This window comes from Aythya ferina (genome assembly GCF_964211825.1).
Source record: "Aythya ferina genome assembly, chromosome: 1".
NCBI classification, from domain to species: Eukaryota; Metazoa; Chordata; class Aves; order Anseriformes; family Anatidae; genus Aythya; species Aythya ferina.
In genome coordinates this window covers 150687770-150712351 of record NC_140296.1, presented here as the reverse complement: position 1 = coordinate 150712351, position 24582 = coordinate 150687770, and the positions used below count along the sequence as shown (strand labels likewise).

At 44.2% G+C, this 24582-nt stretch overlaps 1 protein-coding gene across 2 annotated transcripts in view; it reads left to right on the top strand.

Annotated features, from left to right (window-relative positions):
• Positions 1-24582, top strand: part of SYN3 (synapsin III) — a 191417-nt gene that overhangs the window by 13537 nt on the left and 153298 nt on the right. For both annotated transcript variants that reach the window (XR_014694443.1, XM_084524016.1), the window contains exons 2-3: positions 6938-7440; positions 21450-21507. Coding sequence is in view for 1 of the 2 variants with exons in the window: in XM_084524016.1 (XP_084380142.1) it covers positions 7124-7440; positions 21450-21507 (375 nt within the window). In the remaining variant the exon portion in view is untranslated. The remainder of the gene's footprint in view (positions 1-6937; positions 7441-21449; positions 21508-24582) is intronic.

Sequence of the window (24582 nt, the reverse complement as noted above, 5' to 3'; positions counted from 1 at the left end):
TCGTGGGAAGCCACTTTGACATGTGTATAATGGAGGCTTAATGGGGGCATTAATATCACTGTTACTTGGGATGGAAATGACCATGCCATTCCAGGAAAATAAGAAATGGAGACCATGTGCCAACTCAACCATCTTTCAGATGGAGACGGCGCAGTAGCATTGAAGGATTAGCATTGGATTACCTTGCCCCATCCTGCCTGCTCCAGTTGAGCCTGGTCTGGCTTTGCTGATAAGTAAGTTTTTGATATTGAATAGAGACAGGCCACAAAAGGCTTCCCTAAGTGCATTGACGAGGGGATATTACCACTGCAGCAAGACCAAGGCCATTTGGTGCCAACCGGATTTCCACACTGAGAATAAAATGAGGAAGTAATGTATTGTTTCCACTAAGTAGAAAATCAGCATTTTAGTTCTTGTGGGCATTAAAGACGGAGTATTACCCTAATATTCAGGTTTATTTTTCACTAAAAACTTTTTCACTATTGTTCATGGCTTTAGTCATCTTCCTCTGCAAAATACTTGAATGTCCAATGACCTTACAATGACATTTTGTTATTTTAAAGTCTTTTTTTTTTTATTATTCCTTCTTCTTCTCGCCCGCCATTATGAAATAACTGGCAAAAGGGGAAAAAGACTAACTTACTTTCTGTGCTGGGGACAGATCTTGGGAAGTGCTTTCATTCGCACTCATTTTGGTATGTGTATATGTATTATCTACAGGACCAGACAAAGCAAATACTCTATGGTGAAGCTGCTACACAGACAGCATTGACAGCTGCAAACTGAAAATAAATATATATATATATGTATAAAAATGTAAAAAAATGAAAGAAAAAAAAAAGTAAAATTTTTAAAGCCTAGACTTTTCTAGTTCAATGGCTGCACAAGAAAGTAGAGAGGTTTTTTTAAGGTTTGCAGGAGTGCAAAAAAAAATAAGACAACAGAGCTCTTGCACATTTGTATGCATCAGTGGTTTAATGAAGCATGTTGGACTTTTTAAAGTGATCCATTTCTGACAAAGAAATCTCCTGACATCACTGAAGATCTCTTTAAACGGAGAAACAAGACAGACAAGACACTGGATTGCTGTGAAAGAACTTAAAGGATCCATTTCTAAAGGAAATCACTGCAGCCGAAAGATGATATAGAGATAGTGAAGCAAGTGGCATTCTGGCCAGCAACTGTCTAACCCCAACAGGGATCTCAGACCCTGGGGAGCATCGTTGTCCTGGTGGCATGCCACCTCCACTCCCCTGCCCTACCACCTTCCCCAACTGCAGCTTCCTGCAGCCTCCCGAAAAAGGCAGCACTGCTCTGCTGGTGTCAGTCACAGCACATAACAAATTTCCAGAAGTATCTCTGGCAACAAAATGCACGAACCGTGCTGGTTTTAGGTGGAACTTGTGCTGTAGTTTTGCAAGCTTTGGAAAATTTCCACCAGTCTCTATGCTAGAGCTGTATTACATTGCTGAAGTTTGGGAAATCTCCCTGCAAACTGAACACAGGCATGGAAAGTTTGCATTTGTGTGCTCCTTGGGACAGCATACTGCCTTCCCAGCCCCTACCATTTTTGTATATGCTTCATGCTTTTTGGTGGAATATTCCTTTTCTGATTGTCTTTGTTGTTGTTTTTTCCTAACCCTTGTTGTTTTAATTTGTTGATTTATGGAATTCGGACTTTCATAGAAAACTCCCAAGAAATGTTTGAACATGTGAACATCTTGAGCCCAAAATTGTGGAAAATGAGGTAAAAACCCAACAAAAATTCTAATTAGTTTCAGAACTACTTGCGTTATTCTGCTTTCAATTCATACGTTATACAAAGCTTGGTAACACTGATGCCACTCAGGGTGAAACACTGAAAACTTAACAATAGTAAGTTATCTCCTGCTTTCTTCTTTTTGGAAATATGTGCAGAAAGCCAAGCAGATGGATTTACAGCTCTCTGGCATGGCTGTACCTCCACAGAAGTCCTCTCCCACCTTGTGCAATACACCTGAAGTCAGAAGGAGATCCAGTGGAATATCTTGTGGTGTGCATGTGCACTAAAGGCTGTCCACAAAGTGAATGTGAGAGGCTTTAGTGAGCATCCCCTCATCTTTCCACCCCTCACAGGGCACAAGTGCAGGTGGGAGGACAGTCAGCACTATTGTCATCCACACTGGGTTTTCCATGTTGCTGCCCCCATTAATGCTCTGTTGAGGCTTTTAGGAGCAGGAATCAAATGCAGGCAGATGTGGTGCTGCTAGCTCATTACTTGATGGCATAGATAACGAGCTCAGGGGAAATCTAAACAGACTTACCAGTTATCAGCCAATTGAGCTTGGTTCCTTCTGGATGTTACCAAACGTTAGAAAGCAATCCAGGGGAATGGCAAGAGGTTTAAGTGAACATTTTGTTCTTGTTTTCGAACACATGTCAACAGTTTTCTTGAGATAACTTGCATCTCTGTGGAGTACATCCTTGAGAAAAAGCAGCTAGGTGCCTGGGTGTTGCTAACACACTTAGGGAACAGATTGCTTTCCCTTCCTTACCCTTCCAAAAATATCATCCAGGAAGTTTAACTATGTGTTAGTAAGGGGCTGGTGGTGCCAGCCTCTTTGTCGTTATTTTCAAGGTCAGCTTTAATTGATCTCTCTCTTGCTTCATGTAGTTGCTCACATCATTTCCTTTTGATTCCCTGACTGTGCCCTCTTTGTTGGGATTTCCACGCGTTCCTGTGTTGTCCTTTGGTTAAACTGGTTCCTGTGTACTTCCTCCCTTTCTGCTTGTGCCTCCTCCTCTCCTTGCTCTCTTTCTGCAGAACTCACTAATTCTCCTATGCCTTATTTATTATTTCCCCATCCTGAAATATAGCCCAGAGTCCTGACCTGCAGCTCCATGGACCAGATGCCCACTGTTTTCCTAGCTAGCTTTTGGGAACGTCTGTTTCACACAGCAGACGATTACTCCTGCGTGGAGGAAGGCAGCTCAAAGACCTTGACAGGAGCTGTGGTCCCAGCTGGAAGCAGCCCATGGTCTGTATTTCAGCTGTGCAGGAGGCTCCAGGCCTTTCTATGGGCAGGTTTGTGCCTGGCAAAACAGTAAATTGGTGACTTGTCTCTGTGCAAGCCACAGGAAGATGCTGGTATACACAGAAAGGTACAACTTAATGGTGTAGAGCCAGCAGCTCTCCTGCCTGTGGCTCTGGAGTGACAAAACAGCACTGAGCAGATCTGTCTTGCTTCTGAGAGAGGTGTTGGCTCCTGGCTTTGTCAAAGTTACAGCCCTACTTGTCTGCTAGGGTAGGAACTGTATGTACACTGGGTGGATGCCGAGCTGCATGCTGTGAGAGCTGCACAGAGCCAGATTTGGCATGATGTGCTGAGCCCTCAGGATTTCCACAGGAGTCTCAAGCAGCAGGAAAATGAGGTTGTAACCTACTCAAACTGCGCCTGTATGAAAGCCTCTCTTGCTGAAAGTTAATAACTAGCAAATGTGCATGATGCAGAAGCCGACCGTGAGGTTTTCCAGTAAGCAAAAGAATCTGCTGGCAGTTTGCACAGCTCAGATTACAGAGAAGACCTCAGTGGCTTCACTAGTGGGAATCATTAAATTGATGCAATGAAGCCAGCAATAACTTCATTTAAAAAAAATAAAATAATAATAATAAAACTGTTTTTTAACTACATTACTCATCTCCTTAGAAAAAATTGTTTAATGAGAACAGTTAGTGCCATCTCTTTAACAGACCCAAAGTTGAAGTTCCTGGTGGGTTTGCTATCTCATGTCCCAGAGCAGAGCCAGGTGTCTCTCTGCCACAGCAGCAGCATCCTCTGGAATTCACCTTTCACGTGCTTTGCTGGAGGGAGTTTTCCCTGTAACATCAGTTGCTTTGGTTTCTTCTTCTTCCTTCCTGAGCCAAGGGCATGCAGCCCAGTCTTTGCAGTGAGCAGAAGCAGTGCCAGCCTAGTGCAGCATCCCAAACTCTCTGGACAAGAGAGTTTTGCCAGCACGTGGTACCTCCTGGACAATATCTACCACTGCCACACCCCTGGTGGAAAAAATGTTGAGGCACTGTAAATATTGCTGTTTGAAAGGCTGCAGGAGGCGAGTGCTCATTGCCTTGCAACAAGTCTGATAAATTGTTTATTGTAAATGGTACCTTGAAGGGCATGACTTGGGAAGCCCTCCTGCAGAGGACGCCTGTGTGTTTTCCAGACACATCACGAGGTACTCTGGCCCTTCCCAGCTGTGTGACACCATACACCACATGCCTCCATGCCCTTCTTGAGCAGAGCAGAGAGTCCCCTTCGCTTCACTTGCTGGTGCACTGCAAGCAGCCTGTGTCCTTTTGGAGAGTGAAAAGCTCACAGAGGAGGAAACAGCCATGCAGTCACCTGGCAGTGGGGAGAAACAGATCCAGGAGCATGCAAGTTCTGCTGGACCCTGTCCCAAGGATATTGGCTTGTGAAAATTGGCCTGTGCGGCTGCGGCCAAGTTCCCTCCCAGGCTGAGAGCTGCCACAGCAGGACCCAGCAGCTCTTGGGCAGGTGTCTGGTTCTAAAACTGCTCCTCCTGAGGCTGGTGTTGAAATCATTCTCGGATCCCACCTCTTCCCAGCTAACGCCAAGGTCCTCCAATAGAGCACACCTAGCTGCTGTACACAGTCACCGGACAGTTATTTGGAGCCCTTCTAATGGTAGGCAGATCTTTTGGTTGCTCCTCTTAACCAGGACTGGACCTTCTCTTAAGCCATTAAAGCAAGGGGATTTTTCTTGTGTGCTTTACACAAGGTAAAATACACAGGTTCCTGAGCAGAGGACAATACAGCTCATTTTCACCCAGCCTGTACTGTATAAATTCCCCAAAGTCTTTACAGGTTCTGGCCATCCTGGACAGGTAACAGTATGTCTTAACTGCAGTAGTACATGAGAGGACCAAGTGTGTGTGGAAATATATGAGGCAAGTAGCTGGCTCATAATTCATGGATATTGTATGTTACCTGTTTTTTGGAACAATTACTGCATAAGCAGACGGGGTTACTGAAGTGCTCACTGGTGTGCGTCTGCTGATTTTGTGCAGTCACTGGGTGCGCCAGGACCGGGCGGGAAGTCAGCACAATGCCTCGAGATACATTATCGACTGTAAATGTGGCAGGAAATCATTAAAGATTTCCTTTGCTGTTCCCTGGGAAAAGGCTACCTCCAGGTTCCAGCAAACGCAGAGGACTCGTACTGCCAGGGCTGAGAAATCAAGAGAAAAATCACTCTAATAAGCTGATGTGTCAGCAGCTTCAGCAGAGAACCCTCTGCTCCAGATGGCTCCTGCGCCCATGGATTCAGGGAGGTGATGGATAGCAATATACGGGGGTCATGAGTGAAAGGGATTTCTGTAGTTCTTTTACTCCATCCAGGCTCACCCGATCCTCACTGAGGCTCTTGGAGGCTAAGAGACCTGTGGACACAGACAGATCTGAATCCCTTGTCTCTAAAGCTCTATAAATCCCTATAGCCAAAATTAAGTAGCTCCAGGAAGGAGATTCACAGATGCCAAACTCTCTTGGACCACCTGGGAGAAGACAATTTCCTACTGTGCAGAGGCAGTCAGAGACAAGAGGGCAAGTAGTGAGGGACACCACCCTGGGCAGGTTAAGGCAAGGAGCCCTAGCATTTGTAGGGGCTCATTCAAAAAAAATGTTTTAATGGTGATACCAGGAATTCACTTGACTCATCTCACTTGATGTGCGGGGTAGCTTTGACTTTTGTTGTTGCAGATAGGTCTGTCTTGAAAAACATTCATGTTTTACCAAAAATATGCTTCTGTCTTTTCTTTTTTCTGCATCTCACAAACCAGCCTCTGGTCTACAAGACTCATATGCTGTGTCAGCAGAGAAAAGGACTTGGGGAATTACTATGGAAATCTCATTTCTGAGCTATGCCTACAGGTGCAAAATTAAAATATATATATAAAAAAAAAAAAAAAAAAAAAAGTATCTGTACTAATTTTGTGAGATTATTTAACTGCTGAAGAACTTAGTGTTCTGGGTAAAAACAAAGTCGTCATACTATGGTCAAGGGAAAAGAGCCAGATAGTTGCATTCCACAGTGTTCATTTTCACACTGGAAAAGATGAGCAGAGTAACAGACCTTTCTTCTTTCTTTCTTTCTTTCTTTTTTTCCCCTTTTTTTTTTTTCTTTTTTTCTAAAAGGAAAAATTAGATGGTCAAAATTCCAGGTCTGAGTACCTGCAGAAATCCTACAAATGAGCCTGAAAAGGCCAGTAGCCTGTGCACCTGGCTCAAAGTCCAGTTTTAAATATAGAGAGCAACTGGGACAGAAGAGAATAGTTTGAAGGTTCCACTGAACTTGATCAAGATGTGTAGGAGGATTTTTCCACTACTTGTTTTCTACATGCTATTTCAATTTAGGATGTTTGTTTCTTAAATGTGGAGCCTTGCTAACAAGCCTGCCAAAGATGATACAACTTTCTATCCTGTTGGACCATTTTCTGGTTATTCTGTAATAAGCATATTATGTGTGTTAGAAATAACACACACAATGTCAGAAATAAGCTGTCTCTCTTTTAAAAATTATCACTTATGGTCAGAATAGTTTTTCTTTCTCCATGATGAAGAGTCATGGAAAAGGCTGTAAGCATGCTGGAATTTCTTTCTCTTCTTATTTTTTTCCATTTCTTCTGAACTGTTAGCCCCTAAGCTATTGTAAGTTGGCCTTCTTTGACTGAAAAATGTTTTGGGATGGAAGAGAGGCCATGAAACCTACTTCATTGCATCTGTCTGGCTGTACCAGTAGCATACCACATATAAACCAGTAGTCCTCTTTCTTTTTCCTCTTGCTGTTGATTAATGTATTCATTGAAAGGGCCAGAAGAGTCTTCCTTATGTAAAACTCATGGTATGCATCTCACAAGTGTGTCTTTGATTCTTTTTCCACAGGAGAAGAACGAAAACATAACTGAAAAACAAAGTCATATTCCTCCAGCAGGATTTCAAGGAGGAAAGCCTGCCGGCCTGGACAACAACAAAATTCCCTACATACACACAGAAGCATTTCCCCAGAACTGGTGACACTGTTGTTCAGTCTTTCTCTTGCTAAGAGGGCTTCCACGCAACTTTACAACAATGAATTTCCTCCGGAGACGTCTCTCAGACAGTAGTTTTGTGGCGAATTTGCCCAATGGCTACATGATGGACTTGCAGCGCCCTGACAACTCCACAAGCTCCCCAGTTTCTCCTGCCATGGAGAGAAAGCACCCACATCCACCGCAGCCCTCACAGTCTTCCTCTGCTGGCACCAGCATCTTCAGCTCCATCTCCAGTGCCATGAAGCAAACCACACAAGCAGCTGCGGGACTCATTGATCACTCAACAAGCCCCACTCCACCTGTGGCTCCAAAACCCAAAATCCTCCTGGTGATTGATGACGCACACACAGAGTGGTAAGTCATCATAGTACAGCTGCCTTCAGCTCCACCATGTCTGGGGGATGAGAGAGATCTGGGAGGCTTAGGGCATCTGCATCTCAGGCACTTTCACACCTAGGTCACCAGATCTCGCTCCAGTTTGGTATCGGCCTGATGACCTGCATACATGGCAGAGCAGGCTTTCTGCAGATCTTGACTGAAAAGGTGCTCGTTTGGCACTCATTGGCAAAAAAAGTCTTGACAGTCGCAATGTACAAGCACACACAGAGCACTGTTGGCTCATCTGGCTTAGCTGAACTGGCACATTGAGCCATGGTCCTAAGAGGTTGGATTTGAAGGTGTTTTAATGACACGGACAGGGAGTTAAGCCTACTGTCTGTGCCAGTCTTAGAAACGAAAAGGGATGCTTCTCTCCAGCTCTCTCTTTCTCAGTCTTTTTCCTGGATGTAAATTTATACATAAATTAACAAAAAATAACCCAAGGCTACTACTACCAGTAGTAATGACTGGAGATCATTGGCTGGTCAAAAGCCCTTCACCTGTTTGTCATAGTGGTTATGGTCAAAAGGCTCTTGGGCTCAGCTAAGTCTGCCTTTTTCTTTCAGGACTTTGTTTACAAACAGAAGTTTGGAAGTTTGTTTTCTGTGATATTTGGCAGCAGAGGACCCTTTCCAAAGAGTAGGACAACTGAAGTATTCTGAAATGTTACAGAAGTGACTTACTGCTCGCAGTGTGCTTCCTTTCAAAGTCTGCTAGTTTAGAAAACTGGCGGAGAGACCTATTTTGGGGAAAATCCAGACCATGTTTTGAGGAGATGTTCATTGTTCTGTCTGCCAGCTTGTCTCAACACAGAAAAAAAAAGGAAAGGGTAACACACGCAAGGGGACTGTACTGAAGACTTGGAAGTGAAAGAAGTTGGGTTACCAGGTCTTGGCCAAGGGAGACGATTTTATTACTTTTTTCATCCCACTCCGCTCTTCAGGAAAGTGGTCACCTTTGGTCTTCTGTGCTTTCTGATTGAGAGGGGGGACAAGGTGGGACTTGCCTCCCTGGGGATATCTTCACAAAGCAAGAGCCCTGCACTCTGCTTTGCTTCCTTTGCTTCCCTAAAAGGGACAGTGACTGAGCACAACCAGGTCAGGTTGCTTCAGCCATCTTCAAGTAGGCAGGGGAAACAGCAGGGGTTTTCTCGAAGGAAAAACAACTTTTAAACTGTGGAAAAGTCCCTGATAAGGTGGGCTTTGTTTCAAAAGTTTCAGTAGACTATCGTCTTTTAGCACTGTAGCAGTGTGTTAATGCAAGGTTGCTCAGCTGACAACACCACTCTGGTTCAATCCTGACCTCTCCTTTCTGGGTGCACCTGTAAGTCTCCCAGCAGGTTCACTGATCTCCATCTCTGCTTCGCTTTTTGCAGTTCCCTGAAGATGCTGCCAGGTGGCAGTCCCTTAACGTAGCATCCTCCAGCTGGGGATGGGAGTGCCTCTAATGCACGAGTCAAGCATCTGGAGTTTAGCCGGCGCTGCTTAGTCCAAACACTGTAATCAGAGAGGAAAGCCCTAGTTCGAAGGCCAATAAGTTTTTTTTCCTTGAGATTAATGGTGCTGAAGGTAGTCCAGGCAGGGAAGAGAATGGGGAGGGGTTGGACTTTTGTTGCAATGTTTTCATGGTTTAAAACACACACTGCATTCAAATCCCTGACTTTATATCTCCCAGCTGCTGGTCTGTCATGCAGACTTTGTGCTCTGCAAACTGCAGAACCCAAGGAGCAGCAGCTGGGAGTTATAAAGAGGAGGTAAGGCTACCCGTGCTGTCTTCACTCCTCTGCTTGTGTGTAAGCACTCTGTGCATCCTCCTGTCTTGGCTATACCTCTGTTGTCTGTAACTCAACAGTTTCTACAAATGATGGAGGATGCTTTTCATGATGGAGGACTCCTCCCAGCAATCTGCATCTATGCAGGCCTACAGATATCAAATAATGCTGCTGGCAAAGGCTCACTGCTTTCACTACGTGTCTCAGGTTGTGAGGACACTGATCAAAATCTGGATATGCATTTACCACAGTATCATGAAAACTGAGGAAATAATATTACAAACCCTTGTCCTCCATGACGCTTTGTACCATGGGTAGAAATGCATGCTTAGCCTAGAGAGTTTCCCAGCCTAAAGGTACCACAGTATTTTCTGAGAGAGTACAACTGCAACCACTCCAGTAGGCCAGGAGTGCTACTTGCAGTTGATCTCACATCTCCAGGAAATTCAGTGAGGCCCTGACAGCAGCACTGGAAAACAGTGCCTCTGCAGATTTTTATTATTGGTAACGTACTTCCAGGCAATGCCAGTTATCTTCTTGGTCTCAGACAGGGTGTTAGGTGAGCTCAAGCTGACCAGCCTGAGGTCAATGGCAGAAACATTTGCCTTGTGCACATCTAAAGAAGCTGGTAATCTGGAGATTCTGGTTGTCCAGCCCTCATCATGTACAGAAACAACCCCAGAATTTGAAACGTGGACAACAACAACCTATTGTTATTTCTATGCTGGTGATTTGGGGTTTGGAAGAAGCATCATGTCTGCAATGCATTTCTCTTCAACCCACTCTGGTTCTTGCTACTTCTGAAACCAAATTTGGTTTTCAAGAAAGGGTCATTTCCTTTTCTTTTTGAACTAGTTAACTCAACTAGAAAAGATCCCCAAGAAAAAACTACTAAAGAGCTACCCTTATTTTAAGGGGATGGGGCTTCCTCCCCCATAGCAAGTTACACAGGGTTTACAACAAGGACTAGCTTGCTCACAGACAGGAAGAATGAGAGACGATGGAATCTGCCATTTGATTTATCTTCTCTAAATGAAAACACTTTCTCATAATTGGAGACTGCAGCATTATTGCCAAGCCAGACATTAATTTATCATCACTGTTTGTATTACAGCAGAGACAAAGAGCTGCAATTATGGATTGGGACGAGGTGTTTCACAAGTGCATGACGAAATGATCTAACAACCAAAATAGGCATGTACATGTTGAAGGCACTTTAAAGTGACAAATGGCAATCCTATCTATTTTTAAGGAGCTACTCTGTCTCTGATGGCACAGAATAGCACTCTACTTATCTTGGAGACGTAGAGGAAGTGAAAAACACCCATGGGAATCCATGCTCTGTCTTCCTCCATAAAATCCTTGCCACTCCTGACATGTAGTATGCTCTGGTTTATTCCAAAGACAAAGTACTATAAAAATAATGTGAACTCCACAGAATACAATCAGCTGCTTTCTGCATTAGCAGCAGTAAAAGAAAGGTACATTCTATTAAAAGCGAGGGAACTCACCCAGCTTTCTGCTAAAGTGGCAATGTTTTGACAAATTTTCCATCTTACTCCAAGACCCTGCTCTAGCACATTGCAAGGAAGCACACAGTTAATCTACCACATGCAGGATGTACACAAGAGGAAAGCACTATCTGTATGGCTCCCTCATGCTCTTGGCTTTGACAGAGAGCTCTCAGAGACACCACAGAAGTGACTGTATCCACACATCGACATGCTAAGGAAAAGCTCTGTTTCTCTTCAGTGATTAATGGTGCACTCCTCAGACAGGTATCTCCACACAGAGAATTAGGGAGCTCCTTGTGGGCCAGGCAAGCAGTAACTGTGCCTTGGGCAACTTCTGAAAATTCATCCACAACCCACCAACAGCAGCTGCCAGAAAAAGGGAGCTCAGACATGAATACATACACGCATGTGCACACACGTGCATGCAAACACACAGCTAAAGGGAGTGAGGCCATGAGAAAAGGGGATGGCAGGACTCCATGTAACAGCAGAAGGGCCAGCTCTGGCAGCCTGACCTCAGCCAGGAGAAAAACATCCCACCTCTGGCAACTTCTTCGCCCAAAGCGCTGTTAAGTAAAATCATGCTCTTACTGGACTGAATGTCTCAGCAGATCAAGCAGGATTTAGAATTGTGAATTGTTAACGCACCTCCTCTGTGAAAGCGCTCAGCTTCTGAGCCTAATGCTTCATATTTAAACAGCTTATTTGGGAAGTGATCAAGCACAGCTAAGGTTCCCATTAACAACATATGCTAAAAACATTGCTTTTTGGACCAGACAGCATAACAAAGTTGTTCTTGTTGCATTTGTTAGATATATTTGTTGCACTTGTGAAATATCTCGTGACAATTTTCAAAGCCGTTGGCATGTGTTGCCTGAATTTCAGGCTTTTTCAATTGTTAACAGTGGTTATGCTGTCTTGCACAAAAGGCATGTGCCCTGTGTGAGGCAGCTCTATAGGCTAGGATTGTGCCATATGTCACCAAGAGAAAAAGACTGAGAATATTTTAAGAGACAAAAATTGTATTTTTTTCCCATTTAATTTACAGCCAGATCTGCCTGAACATATTGTCTCCAAAAATTTAAAAATGATGGAAGAGAAAAACTATGATTAACACTGAATGAAATCCTCTTAATGCATCTGAAATGGCTCTTTGTATAATAATAATGTCATGGTTCAGGTCTAATTATGGGCTGACCTGACAGGATTACTGTTTTCCACTGGATGGAGGAGATTATCAGCCCTTTTTATTAAAATAAAGCTATTTTTACTTCTGATAGTATATGATGTATTGAGCCTTAAATATGTAATTTGTCCAAAAATATAGCAGGTCAAATAATAACAGTCTAATACAGAATTTTAGTAATTTGGGACTTTCTAAGCCCTATTTTTTTCAAGGAATGGCTTTTCAAAAGTATTCCACGAATGTCATCATGAGTCATTTCATGCTTTCAGTAGGCTAAAGATGATATACGAAAGCTCACGTTCAGAGAAATATTTCTGTACTTAACTCACTGAAATATAATGGCAAGTTATGGACTAGCTTTTCAATTTGGACTTCATTACTATTTATTATTATTATTATTCAGAGTTGATACTTCAAGCTTGACCTCAGGAATTTGCTGGTTAAATTACAAAGGTTTGTCTGTATTTCCTGGTAAGAAACCCACAGTCAAATAATATTGCGGTAACTGACTATAATTATGAATTTGCCTTTATTATACAAGGATAACCTTTTAAAGCTTCTTAAGTTCTGTGCAACTATGCCGATATAATTTGCAAAAACTTACAAGTGAAATTTATGTTTTCACAAATCTGGATAAAAGCCTTACATTTTCATTATTTATCCATAGATACCCAGAACTCAATATTACTGTTCCTATAATCTATGCCAAGTGTGACTTGAGGGCTGAGCTCCATTTCAGGGAAAGCAGAGGCATGCTTGTGTTCAATAGTGTGTGTGTCTGTAAGACTATGTATGTGTACTTGGAAGCAGCATGAAGAGTTTCAAAATTAGACATATTCCCTAGCATACAGGCATAGGGGTGAGAAGGAGGTAAGCCTGTCAGAGGTATTCAATAAATCACATTTATCACATCACTTTTCAATCTGTTTTAGGTATATCACCATCATGTCTGCCTGTATTTTCGTCCTGCATATGTAAAGCAACTTGGGATCTAGTCCTCCTGCGTGAAAGGTGATACAGAAATGTAAAGGATTAGTATCATTACAAAAATAGACACAAGGAATATGGAAAACATTCCCCACCAGGTTATAAATATGCTAATGCAAGTCAAATCTGGGACCTTAATTGCTTTACCAGAGTTCCTATAAATGCATAGAATTTAACCTCAGAATGTCCTGCCTAGTCCCGTACATATTTAAAAAAAAAAAATAAAAAATAAAGGCTCAGATGTGTTTCTCAAGGCTTGTGAGCCAGATTTCTTCTGCTTGAAAGCCTGCAGCCCTGCCTCGGCTTTGGTGTGAGCTAGCCTGCCTCCCCCACTCCTAAAGTTCAGAGAGGTCAGAAGTGGGCTTCCATTCCAAGGAGGAACCAGGACAAAGCATTGCACAATCCTCAGCAAAATGACACCCCTCGCAAACAGCTCCAGGCCCTACCCTCTAGATTTAGCAGCATGGAAGTGTGCCAGCAATGTACTATTTTGAATAATATGCAAAATAAACTCGCTGCCTCGTGTTGTGCTTAAAGCACGCCTCCCCCTTCCCCAGCTCTTTGTGGCCAGGAGGAATGTGACCGCCGTGCCGGCCCTTCAGAGGGTAGCCTGGGGGGGATCGGACCTACAGCGAAGTGTCCTTCCTATCCTGATGGCTGGAAGAAATACAAAAAGCCGTGTCCAAAAGCCTTACACTCACTTGTGTTTCTCCTCTTGAGTAACTGCGTTGATTACCCCTGTTTCGTGAGCAGGAGGTGGCACAGGAAGATGCTGGGGGGCCAGCATTATGTGGGACTCTGCGGTTCCCTGAATAGGAAGAATGCCCTGAATTGTGGTGTCTGCGGTCATCATTAAAAGTCCTGGTGGTTTGCCAGCCCAGGTCTCCCCCAAAAGCAGACTTTTGGTTCTGTTTGTCAACTTGTTGCCCTGAGAGAAAGGGAGGACTCACAAAAGAAACCTTAGAAAGCCATTCTCCCTTCCTGCCCCCAAACTTCCCTTTCTGTGGGTGTTCAAGCCAAGAAAATGCTTCCAGCCCTGTAGGGTGGGACCTGGGGCCTCATAAGGAACCTCTCTGTGAGGACTTCCTTTGTCCAAAAAAGAGCCAACCCTACACCATCATCACAGCCTGATAAAAATCTCTTCAGGAGCAGGCACGGAGGCGTTTCTTCCCTTAGTGTGATCCCGTAACTAAGAATGCCTCGGGGGTTGTTTTACAGTAACCAGAGCAGGCTGGGCTTGTGGTTGTTCCGAGAAGGTAACAGAGGATGTCTGTTCCCACCGACTCGCCATCTGACCTCGGGCGCCAAGGACATACCTGCTGAGCTGGCTCTTGGCTAGGTGGCTCCAGCAGCCCCAGCAGTGACAGCAGGGAGAACAAATTAATGTCACCCCAGGGTATAGCTGCACTGCATCCCGGGCTGGTACTGAAACATCCGTGGAGCTCCTGGCAAAGTATCAATGTATGTAGGAGCCCAAAATTTAGATGTGCCTCTTGGTCCTCTCCTTCCCACCTGTAAAATGGGGGTCCCCTTTCCCTCTCTGATCTTGCCTCCGGGCTATTTAACCTCTAGTTCAGACCTTGTTGTCTGAGATGTTGAAACACACATCCATCATGCTTATCCATCATTTTTAACAACATGAACATCCCTCCCTAGTGCTTATTAGGTACTCCTACGAAACAAAAATTAGCTACCAACCAGTCCATCCTACACCTGATCAGTGTGTAAAGGTCTCTGGGCTGCAACAGATGTAGATAAGAGCTCAAGAAACTTACAGACCACAGCACTCGTGGAGTGATTTTTTCTCTTCCCTATGCCCTGGGCAGTCAGGACTTGACCACCTCAAAAGTCCTTCCTGTTTGCAGTTGGGAATTGCAAAACTGGGGATAAGTGGTGAAGGGGTTGAGGGCTGGGCCCTGAAAGGAAAACCTCCCTTGTTTTTACCCCTGAGGAAAAAAGGGCACAAATGCATCTCGTCTTCCTCCTCCCCTCCCCACTGCCTTTACAGCCTGTTGGGGGCTGGGGTGGTCGGGGCATTCCAGTGGCTGCTGGCCAGTATCCTGGAAACTGCCTCCTTTTTCCCAGTCCCAGCCCCTTTTATGAAGGAGACAATGCGGACATACAGTGAGTGCCTTGTGCATCACTTGGGCCCCAGGCCCTTTGACACGGGGATTTGGTACAGTGGCCAACCCCCCGCCCTCCCTCCGTGAGGTGCCCCCACACCCAATTCCAACGGTTTTAGCCTGGCCTTTCCTAGGTTGGTCCAGAAAGAAATGACGTGCCTTGTTTTCCCAAGGGGCTCGAGAGAAATATTTGTGATACAATTCCAAGGGAAATAATTTAGACAATCCCATAATTTACCCACTGATCCTTTGTGGTTTATTTACTGATGTCTTTTCCCCAGCACTCCTCTCCCTCTTTCTTCCACCCACTCCCTTGAGCTCCAGGTGAGAAGCAGTCTCCATCCAAAGAGTGGCTTTCATTTCTTTGCTGTTTGTGTCTTGTTTCAGAAGCACAAACTCAGAGGATTCAGAGGAATTTGCTTTCACAATATTTCAGTGCCCCTCTTGGCATGCTTGCCGTGACTCCAAGCCTGGGAAGCAGGAACAAAACCACTCCTGAGTTTGTAGCTCAAGGCTTCTGTCACACAGTGAAGCCCCAGAAGGTGCCTGGGCTGATTCACATCACAGGGAGTTGGGGCTCAGATGTAATGCTTATTTACTCATCTAGTTACTCCAAGACATGCTACCAGCAATTGCAATGACATTTGTTACATCAGCTCCGTTGCAGTCTCTTATAGGATGCTTTGAGCTATATTTTCTTGATCTCTTCCTATCCTCAAAAATTAGTTAATGCAGAAACCAGTTTATAGGATACCCTGAGGAAGTCCCATGAATTTAATACAAGATACCAGCCTGTCTTCAAAGCTGTGTAATGTGTTATAACCTCTCCTTCACCCAGCTAACAGAGCTGTGGGAATAGCTGGAAGCTCCTGTTCCACACAGAGGGGTTGCTGCTTTCATGCTGTGTTTCCAGGTTGGCCCCAGCTCACATACCCATAACTTTACTTCCCCTGGGTCTGGGGACACACAAGGCTTTGGTGGGGACATGGTGCCATCTGAGGGACCGAATCCCTGTGTCTGCAGACTACAGGCATGGAGCACATGGATTTTTGCAGCCTTCTCATGGCTGCAGTATGGGTTACCCTGCTCACAGAGTTACACCAGAGGGATAAAATTCACTGCTGGTATTCAGGTGCCTTACAGATCTGATTGCAGCTTTGCATCAGTGCTCACATCCCTTGTTCAGAAGGATGCTTCACAGATACCTAAGCCAATAATGTTATACATGAATTTTCTATGAATTCTCTCTTATGTAGGTGATTCCAGGTGAATTGATAATAACCATCAGGTGTCTTTTTTCCCTGCTGCTATTCAGGATATACTCTGTGTCTGGCTGAAAAATCACCCATATGCTTCCTCTAGCCATGGTCGCTGAGGCAGACTGGGGACTGTTTCATGGCAGCTCTGGAAAACAAGCTTTTTATTCTTTCCGAATTACTTCATAAGTAGAGGCATCAGGTTTCCTGTGGCCCTGTAACCACGTCAGGGCTGAGGCAGAAAGCAGAAGTTGTGCTTGTCTGGTGCCCTTGCACCCTCAAAACCTATCCCTTTCCAGGGTGTGCAGCTTCCTCGTTGCAAGGAGACAGGGGTTCAAGGAAAGGTCTTCCCCTGGAGGCCAGGGCAGACCTTTGGCTGTTTATTATGGTGCTTCCTCTCTCCCAGCTGGTGTGGCCACATTTAAACACAATTCCTAGCGCTGCCAATCCCACCCAAGAACTTTTCTTGAGCATGGTCCTGCATTTTTCATCAATCACAACATGTTTACATGCTAATTTGCTGAGATCACAGCAACCGCACCACCCCATCTACACCCTGCATTGCCAAATTATAATACTGCTGTGCCAGCTTCAACGTCTGATGTGCTTTAAAACAAAGAGCACTGCAGGCTGCCCAGGAGAGGAGTGGGCTTGTGTGGCTGGTGCCTTGCCTGGTGTCCCAAGCTGGGGGTGCTGCAGGGCAGCTCCCATCCTGGGTGATGAGCTGCTCCTCCTGTTGCTGGTGGTTGGCTGTGGTTGAGGTAAATGGGAGCACTCTGAGGCTTCTTAGAAAGGATTTGAGCTGGTCTTGTGGGAGAGATTCACAGCTGCATTACAAGCTGCCTAGAAAACCCCACAGCAAGTCACATTCCTGGGAATAGGTCTGGAGGAGCCCACCACCTAGAAGCTCAGGTTGATTTCATAGAATCATAGAATCATAGAATATCCTGAGTTGGAAGGGACCCTTAAGGATCATCAAGTCCAACTCTTGACACCGCACAGGTCTACCCAAAAGTTCAGACCATGTGACTAAGTGCACAGTCCAATCTCTTCTTAAATTCAGACAGGCTCGGTGCAGTGACCACTTCCCTGGGGAGCCTGTTCCAGTGTGCAACCACCCTCTCTGTGAAGAACCCCCTCCTGACGTCAAGCCTAAATTTCCCCTGCCTCAGCTTAACCCCGTTCCCGCGGGTCCTGTCACTGGTGTTAATGGAGAAAAGGTCTCCTGCCTCTCCACTCCCCCTTACGAGGAAGTTGTAGACTGTGATGAGGTCTCCCCTCAGCCTCCTCTTCTCCAGGCTGAACAGGCCCAGTGACCTCAGCCGTTCTTCGTACGTCTTCCCCTCCAGGCCTTTCACCATCTTCGTAGCCCTCCTCTGGACACTCTCCAACAGTTTCATGTCCTTTTTATACTGTGGTGCCCAGAACTGCACACAGTACTCGAGGTGAGGCCGCACCAGCGCAGAGTAGAGCGGGACAATCACCTCCCTTGACCTACTAGCGATGCCGTGCTTGATGCACCCCAGGACACGGTTGGCCCTCCTGGCTGCCAGGGCACACTGCTGGCTCATATTCAACTTGCTGTCTACCACGACCCCCAGATCCCTCTCTTCTAGGCTGCTCTCCAGCGTCTCATCACCCAGTCTGTACGTGCAGCCAGGGTTTCCCCATCCCAGGTGCAGGACCCGGCACTTGCTCTTATTGAACTTCATGCGGTTGGTGATCGCCCAGCTCTCCAACCTATCCAGATCCCTCTGCAAGGCCTTTCCACCCTCATTCGAGTCCACAACTCCTCCAAGTTTGGTGTCATCAGCATACTTGCTCAAAATACCTTCTATTCCTACATCCAGATCGTTTATAAAAATATTGAAAAGTACCGGCCCTAAAATGGAGCCTTGAGGGACCCCACTGGTGACCGCCCGCCAGCCTGATGCAGCCCCATTTACCATAACCCTTTGGGCCCTGCCCGTTAGCCAACTGCTCACCCATCGTATGATGTTTTTATTTAGCTGTATGGTGGACATTTTGTCCAGTAGGATCCTATGGGAAACCGTGTCAAAAGCCTTGCTGAAGTCCAAAAAAATCACATCAGCTGGTTTCCCTTGGTCCACCATACGGGTGATCTTATCATAAAAGGAAATCAGGTTAGTTAGGCAGGACCTACCCTTCACAAACCCATGCTGGCTGGGACCAATGACTGCTTTGTCCCCCAGGTGCACCTCAATAAGTTCGAGAACCAACTTCTCCATGATTTTACCAGGCACTGACGTGAGACTGACAGGCCTGTAATTGCTAGGGTCTTCTTTCTGACCCTTCTTGAAAATCGGCACAACATTTGCCAGCTTCCAGTCTACCGGGACCTCTCCAAATTCCCAGGATTGTTGAAAAATAATTGAGAGAGGTTCCGCAATGACGTCCACCAGCTCTTTCAGCACCCGGGGGGAGAGCATTCTCAGATGTCTCTCCTGCAAAAAAATGCCCGCCTTTCTCCTGCATGCCCATCAGAGCAATGTGTTATTTCTTCCCTCCATCCATTGTGTGCTGTACTCTTGTAGGTAGGGATCAGAAGCCATTTCATGTGTTGTGCAGTACTGACCAAAAGATATTCCCCCTTGCCATGGAGGCATCATGATGTTTCCACAGCATCAGCAACGATTCCAGTTTAATTTCAAGGAGTCCAGGGTGAGGCTAAAGCCATTTTTCATTTCAGCATGATAGCCTCCACTGCCCAGGGTCTCCGGAACACCAGGTGCGAATTGAAAACATCACTCTGTCTGTTTCAGAGATATTTTCAGAAAGAAGTGTTTCATTCTTACCCTGGGCTGTGTCAAAACGATGGGCTGACCAAAATATTTGCTGCAAATTGCTTAGCACCTGTAGTCTTCAGGGACACTCAGAGCAGGTTAATCCTCCTGGGGGCTGTCTTTCAAAGAATGTGACATATTGTGCTGTTAAAAGAAAGTTACCTGAGACATGGGATGAGACAACCTGTGTGGAAGGAGGGATAAGGAGAGGTCACGCAGCATCTAACTTGAGGATGTCGCCCCAATGAATCCTCATGCTGGATGTGTCCTCTGTGTGCCTACCCATGAGCAGAGCCAGTGTTGTGGAGATGAGAGGGAGGATTTTTTAACTGTGTTGAGGGTAATTTCCTGGACTAGGCAGTGGAAGCCTCTTTTGCTCCATCTGTACCGGGCTGAAGACCATGGCTAATCACACTTCATTACAAACTGAAGCAAAGCAGCACCAAGGAGTCTGCAACCAGCTGGTCAGCAAAGCAGAGAGGCCATAGAGGGAGGAAGTGTGTTTCATAAATGTGGGTAAGGAGTATATATTACGAGTGTGCTGGGAATAAAAACAAGTTTGTACCAGTGAGTAGCACGCCTCAAATTTCAGACCAGTTCCTGTGGGCCCACTTAAAGCTTATTCCAGTTTTTGAGAAGTTGCTGGTTCCAGCAATATCCCTCATGCTTAGGAGCAAGGAATGTTGCCAGACTCAGCCATACCTCCAGAAACACAGCGGAATTATTAAGCACATTTAGCATTCCTGTTTATCGTTAGAGGCGTGATGTCTCAGCCTATCTGTTGAGTTGCTTTTTTTTCATGCAACTTGTAAAGTCAAAAGAGGGGGAAAAGTGGCTGGAGTTCTGCTTGTCATACTGGACAGGGGTTGTTTGAGCCATTTAGTCTTGGTCACACCTGGCTGTTACAGCATCCCTCACCAACATCCACGCAGAGGTCTTATTAGCACCACGCTGATGGATGGGCTGTCTGGGAAGGGAAGCACAATACAGCCCACAGATGCCCTCATTACAGCCAAGCAGAAAACTTATGATTTTTTTTTTTTTTTTTTTTGTATTTTTTCCTAATAAAGAAAAACCTTTTGACTTGGTTTGAGCCAGGATCAAAAAAAACAAAGCAACTTTTTTATTTACATTTCACATTGCTGGAGGAGGGGAGAATTCAGCTGAAAACTAGTGTGTTTCAGCCATGGGGAAAATTGCCTTCCTACTGTCTCTCCTTTTTTATTGGAACAAATAGACACATAGTAAAAATGTGAGCCAGCTTCTTTTTTTGCTAATACTATAAAATAGGGAGCAAAGCCGGCTTCCCCTCATTTTCCTTTACTTCTTTATTCTGTCCTGTCTTTGCCAATTGGAAACAGAACTCAGAGAGTTACTTTGTCTCTGGAAATAGCTCTTGAAGGGCTTAGCTGTGTTTTCAGCACTTTCCAAATAGAAGAGCATTTTGGAACCAACACAATCTTCCTGAAATTTTAGGGGGGGGTCTGAGAAAATAATTTAAGTTCGTGTCTTCTTATTTGAAGTCTGTTTGATGAAGGGAAGAAACTGAGAAAAATATTAAGAGGGAAATTCTATTGGCAATTTCCCTGCTGACTAATCAATACAACAAGCAAATATGGATGAAAAGGCTAAAGTTGCCTGCCCTTTTCCTATCCTGTCTTCTCCAGCACAACTGTCAGCTTTTCCCTCCCTGTAAGTGCTCTGTGGTCTACCTAGCTTAGGCAGCTAGGAGCAGAGGTGCTGGGAGGTACAAAGAAATGGTCCTTCTTGTGACATTTCTCAGTTCCAAAACTAACACAGTTTCTTGGTTCAGGATATCCTACATTCATGGTGCTGTAGATGGGTATACTATTTCTCTACATTAGTAGCAGAAAGACAAACGATGGAAAAGCAAATCTTTAGGGAGAGAGCATGAGAGAAAACTGTACAAGTACTTCAGCTGTGATGATAAAGATCCTTGCTCAACATCAGGAGAAAAAGTTTCTGATGGCATGACATACGTTGCACTCCTTCATTTGCAGAATAAAGATTGTGCATTAAAGGAGATTAGCAAGGAATCATTGATTAGAGTTGTTGCTCTGGAAAAGATTAGGAGAACATTTGGTTTTCAGCTTGAAAATGAAATGTAAAAGTCACAAGCCTTGAAGGAACTTTCCGGTGTGGTTTTCATCTGGCTTGGCAGGTTCCTCCTGGAGAACAGAAAGCTGAAAGAAGACAGGAATTAGGAAAACATGCTGTGACCCGGATAGGAATTCTTCAGCAAAACGGAACTGCAGAAGCAAAACAGCATTCAATAAGAGCCCCAAACCTTTAACCATGCCCATGTCTCTCATTTCTTCTGCAGGGCCAAATATTTCCAAGGGAAGAAGGTGAATGGAGAATTCGATATCCGTGTGGAACAGGTCAGTGACAACTGAATGTGGTTGTAAGAAATGTGTGTGGACAGGGCTGAGATATCAGCAACAACCTGCGGATGTTCTTCAGAAGAAAGGAACTGGGGATGAGTTTTAATATTTGTCCATTTTAGAACATTATGGAAGATATAAGTGAAAATATCCTTTCCTCTCTCCCTGCCTTTGCAGAACTAGTGACTATGTCACCTTAAAATTAAGTTTTCCATTTTGATGATGGAACAATAATTTCTTCCATTGGAAGATTATATCACAGATCCATATGTGTACTGCAAAGGCAGTAGACCACAGTGCATGTTGGTGATGTTGTATTCCACATGTGAGTTATAGAAGTCTTCTGACTCATCCTATTTGACCTGATTTGAGCCTAAAATCTTTTTGATTTCCATATGCAAAAGAACTGCACACAGCAAAATCTTTTCAGGCATTGAAAGCCCATAGGAACACTGAGAAGTCTCATAAATTGTTATCTAATGTGCTCTGCAAGGCACTGGACAAATACTCTGTTTCTCTGGTAGCACAAGGCATTCATTTCAACTCAAGACTCTTCATGCTGGGGACTGTTCCCTCCTCTCTGTGTTGGTGCAGTGCCTGGCAAAATGAAGTCCCCATATTGACTGAGGTTTTACATGTTATTGTCACAGCAGAAATGATTATTAATAAATATTTGCAGGTACCTAATTTGAAAGCAAGCATAGTAAGAGAGATGTATATATGAATTGGTGATCATGAAGGAATGATATGCTTGCTTTTTCTGCTTGCTTTTTCCCCTTTAGGGCTATAAAACTACTTGGGTGGGTAAAGAAAGCTGGCAAATGTTGTTTGAATGACCTGATATTTTCTGTCTTTACGAAGATGGTGATTCTGTGTTATGTATATGTGTGTGTGTATAAAAGTACTAATGCAGTGGTTTTGAAGGCTTTCTCAAGACCCACTGCCCATGACAAGTTGTTCTTTCTCTTTTCAAAGGGCTGTTGTCCTGTTGCCTAAGACTGTGTATGAGAACACAGTCAGATTAAATTTTGTTTCTGGGACAGAAAAGTTAGAAGGTTGTTATTGCAACTGTTATCAATAAATGATTCAATTTTCTCTTTTTATTGGTGCCAAATTTGTTACTTCTTTTTAGCAAGAACAACTCTCACTTGCACTTTCTGATCAAAGCCTTTATCTTGCTGGCTGTGGCAGTAAATGCCTTAAAAGAGAAAAGGAAAAAATAAAATTAAAAAAAAAAAATCATACTTCTCCCATTGAAGCATAGAATCAAATAACAATTGCCCTTCAGACCTCTGATCCAACCTCCTGTACCACTCAAAGTAGGGTCAGCTTCAAAGCTAGACCTGGTTCTCTTCAAAATGACTTACTAACTCTTCCTTAAAACTCCAGCCTCTGCCTTTGCCCTCACAGTGCTTCCCCTCAGAGGTATTCCACCTGAGCTGCTTATGAAAGGCCTGTCTCCAATGGCTGTTGAATGGAGAAGGGCAGAAATGGACTCTTGATCCCTGATGGGTTAGACCCAGTAATGACCCTTGTCATCGTCACTAAGAGCATTTAGCATTTCCTCTAGGACTCCTTCAGGAAGACTCTCCCAACCTGTCTCTTGAAACCCTTCACATCAGCTATATGTCTGTGCTTGAGAAGAGGCACCAAACTGCTCCAAAACCCTTAGGCTAGCGTGACTCTGCTGGTGAGGACCATTGCCAAGTCCCTCGCAGCCCTGTTAAATACCAAGTGGAGTTGAGTCTCTCAGTGACTGCAGCTCTCTCTGCCTGAGAGAATGAACCACACGGTCTAAGAGCTGGGGAACAATGAACAAGGGACCGAGCTTCTTCCCTTTGCCTCTCCCCACTCCTCAGATCAGGCAACCAAACCTTGGTGTAGCTGGCAGGGAACTGCTCTCGACTCCACCAGACCTCAAACACAGCAGATATGATCTCTTTCCCCACTTAGATCACTGTCTACCAAGGGAACACAGAAGCTGCATTGTCATGGGGAGTCCTCAAGTCTGACCTCAGGCCTCTCTGCATATTGTTGAGACCAAGTGAGGGGCATTTCTTTCTTCAGACTCTGGCTTTTTGCCCCTTCTTTTTCTTTTTCTTTTTCTTTTTCTTTTTCTTTTTCTTTTTCTTTTTCTTTTTCTTTTTCTTTTTCTTTTTCTTTTTCTTTTTCTTTTTCTTTTTCTTTTTCTTTTTCTTTTTCTTTTTCTTTTTCTTTTTCTTTTTCTTTTTTTTCCTTTTTCTTTTTCTTTTTCTTTTTCTTTTTCTTTTTCTTTTTCTTTTTCTCTTTCTTTTTCTTTTTCTCTTTTTTTTTTTTCTTCTTCTTTTTTTGTTTTTCTCTTCCTCTTCCTTCTCCTTTTCCCTTTTCCCTATCCTTTCTTGCCTGATTATCTGGAGCCTTCCTCTACTCTTCTTGCTCTTTCTTGAGTAAGACTCTAAAGTGTTGTGGAACAGCAAACCAGAGGCTGAACACAGACCCTTTTGACCTGAAAAAAAATAACTTTCTTCCACAATGTTCTTATGGAAAAAAAAAAAAAAAAAAAAAAAAAAAAAGGCAGGAAATAACTGTGCTTACCCAGCTGGTGCACACCTTTCTTTTTGAGATCCCAGCTCACCGGTCTTCACTACTGTAATGGTACCATGAACAGCACAGAAACTGTGTGGTGGCTACTTAGTTCCAGATGAGCTCTGCATCACATCAGGGTTTGACTTTCAGGGATCTCTTGTGCTACTTGGTCTTCTCAGTAAGTTCATGTAGTTTTTCAGCTTTCCATTTGATCTTGCTTCAGATATCCACATACCATTGCCTCAACCAGAAACACAGTTTGCCTTAGGAGAATTTTTAATACCTTATAGGGAAAAAAAAAAAAAAACACTTTTGATCTGAGAAGCTAAATAACAAAAAAAACAGAAATTGAATGGCAGAAAGCAGTGAAAGGAAATATCCAAATGTTTAACAATCTTGAAAAACCACATTGGGGGAAAAAAAAATAAATAAAATACTGCTATAATTTTTCTGACAGTGCTATTTTTTTTGCCATTCTTCCAGGATGCTCAATACTTGATTTAAATT